Source organism: Amblyraja radiata, unplaced genomic scaffold, assembly GCF_010909765.2.
Source record: "Amblyraja radiata isolate CabotCenter1 unplaced genomic scaffold, sAmbRad1.1.pri S160, whole genome shotgun sequence".
Taxonomy (NCBI): Eukaryota; Metazoa; Chordata; class Chondrichthyes; order Rajiformes; family Rajidae; genus Amblyraja; species Amblyraja radiata.
The window spans coordinates 150,053-155,248 of NW_022630146.1; the positions used below are offsets into that span (position 1 = coordinate 150,053).

At 56.2% G+C, this 5,196-nt stretch overlaps 1 protein-coding gene across 1 annotated transcript; it reads right to left on the minus strand.

Annotated features, from left to right (window-relative positions):
- Positions 1-1,586: 1,586 nt before the first annotated feature.
- Positions 1,587-4,995, minus strand: LOC116969360 (zinc finger protein 229-like; the record flags this gene model as incomplete). The annotated part of the gene is made up of 3 exons (XM_033016223.1): positions 4,863-4,995; positions 2,984-3,021; positions 1,587-2,852 (listed from the first exon to the last, which is right to left on the minus strand). Coding segments are annotated over exons 1-3 (1,437 nt in total), but the record flags the coding sequence as incomplete, so codon positions are not given.
- Positions 4,996-5,196: the final 201 nt, after the last annotated feature.

Here is a 5,196-nt window from a genome sequence, read left to right on the forward strand (position 1 = left end):
TCGGGTCGAGACTGAGGAGGGTCTCGACCAGAAATGTTACCCATTCCTTCCAGTATCTTGTGTTTACCTAAACAGCGCCTACCTATCCACGTGGCAGTGTGCCAGCAGGCTGGAGGAGCGGGCAAAGGCCTTGCCACAGAGCGGGCAGGTGAAGGGGCGCTGGCCGGTGTGGACTCGCCGGTGTGGACAAGACGGGTGAAGCCCTTACCACAGGACAGGCCGGGGAAGGGACGCTCACCGCTGTGGGTACGATATTGCTGCCACAGGCTGGACATGCGAGTGAAACCCTTGCCACACTCAGCGCACTCAAAGGGTCAAAAGACAAGGGGTCACAGCTTAAGGTTAAGGGGGAAATCCTTTAAAACCGAGATTGAAAGAATGGGACGACTGGGTTTGTATTCACTGGAATTCAGAAGGATGAGCGGGTATCTTATAGAATCGTATACAATTAGTGAGGGATTGGACAGGGTAGATGCAGGAAACATGTTCCCCATGTTGGGGGAGTCCAGAACTGTTAAGGTACATTATTATCTAAATGGTGGCCGACTAGGAAAAGGGGAGATGCAGCGAGACCTGGGTGTCATGGTACACCAGTCATTGAAAGTGGGCATGCAGGTGCAGCAGGCAGTGAAGAAAGCGAATGGTATGTTAGCTTTCATAGCAAAAGGATTTGAGTATAGGAGCAGGGAGGTTCTACTGCAGTTGTACAGGGTCTTGGTGAGACCACACCTGGAGTATTGCGTACAGTTTTGGTCTCCAAATCTGAGGAAGGACATTATTGCCATAGAGGGAGTGCAGAGAAGGTTCACCAGACTGATTCCTGGGATGTCAGGACTGTCTTATGAAGAAAGACTGGATAGACTTGGTTTATACTCTCTAGAATTTAGGAGATTGAGAGGGGATCTTATAGAAACTTACAAAATTCTTAAGGGGTTGGACAGGCTAGATGCAGGAAGATTGCTCCCGATGTTGGGGAAGTCCAGGACAAGGGGTCACAGCTTAAGGATAAGGGGGAAATCCTTTAGGACCGAGATGAGAAGAACTTTTTTCACACAGAGAGTGGTGAATCTCTGGAACTCCATGCCACAGAGGGTAGTCGAGGCCAGTTCATTGGCTATATTTGAGAGGGAGTTAGATGTGGCCCTTGTGGCTAAGGGGATCAGAGGGTATGGAGAGAAGGCAGGTACGGGATACTGAGTTGGATGATCAGCCATGATCATATTGAATGGCGGTGCAGGCTCGAAGGGCCGAATGCCCTACTCCTGCACCTATTGTCTATGTTTCTATGTCTCTCTCCGGTGTGTATCCGCTGGTGCTCCCGCCGCCCCCGTGCTCTCTTGTCACAGTGGGAGCAGCGGCTCGCCGACGTGGGCCCGCCGGTGATGCCGCAACCCCCACGCGCTGTCAAACGACTCACCGCAGTACGGGCAGTCGTAGGGCTGGCCACTGGTGTGCACGTGTTGGTGAGACAGGGCGTGGGAGTCCATGGCAGAGCGCTCTCCACACACCGGGCTGGGGACTGGACGGTCACCGGTGTGAACCCGCTGGTGGGACAGCAGCCTGATGGAGCAGATGAAGCCCTTGCCGCACTGGGCACAGGTGTAGGGGTGCTCGCCGGTGTGGGTGCGTTGGTGCCTATACAGGTTGGAGGACTGGGTGAAGCCCTTGCCGCACTGGGCACAGGTGAAGGGGCGCTCGCTGGTGTGTGTGCGCTGGTGCTTCTGCAGGCTGCTGGAATTGGTGAAGCCCTTGCCGCAAAGGGCGCAGGTGTACTCGCCGGTGTGGGTGCGCTGGTGCTTCAGCAGGTTGGGGGACTGGGTGAAGCCCTTGCCACACTGGGCGCAGGTGTAGGGGCGTTCGCCGGTGTGGGTGCGCTGGTGCACCAGCAGCGTGGCGGAGCGGGTGAAGCCCTTTCCACACTGGGCGCAGGTGAAGGGGCGTTCGCCAGTGTGGGTGAGCTGGTGCCTCTGCAGGCTGCCATACTGGGTGAAGCCCTTGCCGCACTGGGCGCAGGTGTAGGGGCGCTCGCCGGTGTGGGTGCGCTGGTGACTCTGCAGGGAGCCAGAGTTGGTGAAGCCCTTGCCGCACTGGGCGCAGGTGTAGGGGCGCTCGCCAGTGTGGGTGCGCTGGTGCTCCAGCAGGTTGGAGGACTGGGTGAAGCCCTTGCCGCACTGGGCGCAGGTGTAGGGGCGCTCGCTGGTGTGGGTGCGCTGGTGAACCAGCAGGTTGGAGGAGCGGGTGAAACCCTTGCCGCACTGGGCGCTGGTGTAGGGGCGCTCGCCAGTGTGGGAGCGCTGGTGTATCAGCAGCCTGGTGGAGGTGGGGAAGCCCTTGCCGCACTGAGCGCAGGTGTAGGGGCGCTCGCCGGTGTGGGTGCGCTGGTGATTCTGCAGGCCGCTGTACTGGGTGAAGCCCTTGCCGCAGTCGCTACAGGTGTAGGGGCGCTCGCTGGTGTGCACGTGCCTGTGCACCTTCAGTTCCCTGGACGACTTGAAGCCTTTGCCGCAGTCGGAGCAGGTGAAGGGCCGCTCACTGCTGTGCACCCGCTGGTGCACCCACAGCGCCGACACTCGGGCAAAGCTCTTGCCGCAGGTGGGGCAGACATGGGGCTTCTCGCCCGTGTGCAACTGCCGGTGCTGCCGTAGCCTAGACAACAAGGCAAAGTTCTTGCCACATGTGGAGCAGCCATAGGGCTTCTCGCCCGTGTGCAACCGCCGGTGGGTCTCCAGGACATCCGCTGTCTTGAAACTCTTGCCGCAGTCCGAGCAGTCGAAGGGCCGTTCTCCCGTGTGCACCCGCCGGTGGGCCTCCAGCACGCTCGGGCTCCGGCAGGCCTTGCCACACACGTCACACTCATAACGCCTCTCCTTGTTGTGCCCCGTCATCTAGTCCTCCATCGAAGCTCAGACCCTCGAAGCTCAGCCCGCACACCGAGCAGATGGGGGTCTCGCCGGCACCCTGGCCGCCCTCAATGGCCGCTCACGTCCCCGACTCTCCGTACACAGCAACGGCTCCTAAACCCTGCAGGAGGGGAACACAGAGGGTCAACAAGCTGGCAAACAGGACATTACTAGCACATATTGAGTGTGTTCATGGCGGAGGAAACAGTTGCTGCCTCACCGCCAGAGACCCGGGCTCGATCCTGACTACGGGTGCTGTCTGTGCGGAGTTTGTACGTTCTCCCTTTGACCTGCGTGGGTTTTTACTCTGGGTTTTTCCGGTTTCCTCCAACATTTCAAAGACGTTCAGGGTTGTAGATGAATCGGCCTCCACAAAATTGCTGAATTGTCCTTATTGTGCGTGGGATAGTGCTAGTGTACGGGGTGATCGCTGGTCGGCACGGACTCCGTGGGCCGAAAGGCCTGTTGTTTCCGCGCTGCATCTCTAAACTAAACTAAACCAAAGGGTGTCGACCCAAAACGCCACCCATTCCTACTCTCCACAGATGCTGCCTGACCCGCTGAGTTACTCCAGCACTTTGTGTCTATCTTCTCCACAGATGCTGCCTGACCCGCTGAGTTACTCCAGCACTTTGTGTCTATCTTCTCCACAGATGCTGCCTGACCCGCTGAGTTACTCCAGCACTTTGTGTCTATCTTCTCCACAGATGCTGCCTGACCCGCTGAGTTACTCCAGCACTTTGCCATAAAGTGATACAGCATTGGAAAGAGGCCCTTCGGCCCAACTCGTACCCGAATGGCATCTACTCCTGCACCTATTGTCTATGTTTCTATTAAAGCCACATTTGCAGATTCTACCTCCAGAACGGCCCAAAATCGCTGATAAACAGCCACTGACAGCCAGCACATCCAGTGAGTGCTAACCAGTTGCTAACTAACGGTTAACCCGCCTTAACTAGCGATAAATCCCATTTGTGTGTGTTTTCACCATTTTAGCACCAAACCGGCCCCAAATCGCTGCTAAACGGGTCAGCGTCGGCCAACACGTCTAGTGAACGGTAACCAGCCGCTAACCAGCGGTTAACCAGCCCTAACTAGCGATATTAGGCGATAAAAGCCACATTTGACTACATTGGGAGTTTCAACCCCAGAACTGCCCCAAATCGATGCTAAACTGATCAGCGGCGGCCAACACGTGTGGTGAGCGTTAACCAGCCGTTAACCAACTACTAACCAGTGGTTAACCCGCCCTAACTAGCGATAAATGTCACATTTGACCACATTGGGAGATTAAACCCTAGAACGGCTCCAAATCGCCGCTAAACGGGCCAGGGAGGGTTAACACGTTTAGTGATCGTTAACCAGTTGCTAACCAGCGGTTAACCAGCCCTAACTAGCGATATTAGGCGATAAAAGCCACATTTGGCTGCATTTTTCCACTTTTGGAGATTCAACCCCCAGAACGGCCCCAAATCGCGGCTAAACTGGTCAGCGACGGCCAACACGTGTGGTCAGCGCTAACCAGCCGCTAACTAGCGGTTAACCCGCCTTAACTAGCGATAAATCCGCCGTTTCCCGGGTTATTGGCGGCCGGAAGTTGCGGATCCCGCTCCCGCCGCCCCCTGGGGTTCCGCGCGGGGTTGGTTCCCGGGGCCGTTTCCGGGCGGAAAAGGGGATGAAAAAGGAGAGAAAAAGGAGAAGAAAAGGAGAGAAAGACTCAACTCCAGCAGAGAAGCGACAAGATGGCGGCGGCGGGAGGAGCAGGAGGGGGCGGGGCCACGTCACTGCGTCTGCGCGTACCTGCCCAGAACGTCACCGCGTATGTGGCCCGACGTCATCGCGCGGAGGGGTAGAACGTCACCGGGCCCGGCCCTCCGAAGAAGTGCCCTGATCAAAGATGGCCGCCGCCTCTCCCTGGGCTTCAATGGAGATGACTGCCAGTATCAAAGATGACCGCCACACCCTGGGATTCATTCACATAGACCTCAATGGAGAAGACCGCCTTGATCAAAGATGGCCGCTGCTCTCCCTCATAGACTTCAATGGAAGCTGTGCCTTTACCAAAGATGGCCGCCGCCTCCCTGTGCATCACCATCCCCTCAATAAACCAAGCCCAGCAACAACGGTCTCCAGTGTGTTCCACCTCCATAATAATAATAATATAATAATAATAACTTTATTTATAAAGCACTTTAAACAACCGCAGTTGCCACAAAGTGCTGTACATGAGAACTCATGGACAAAAAGCTATTACAAACCATTAAAAACCGTAAAACGAAGGACTATAAAAAAACAC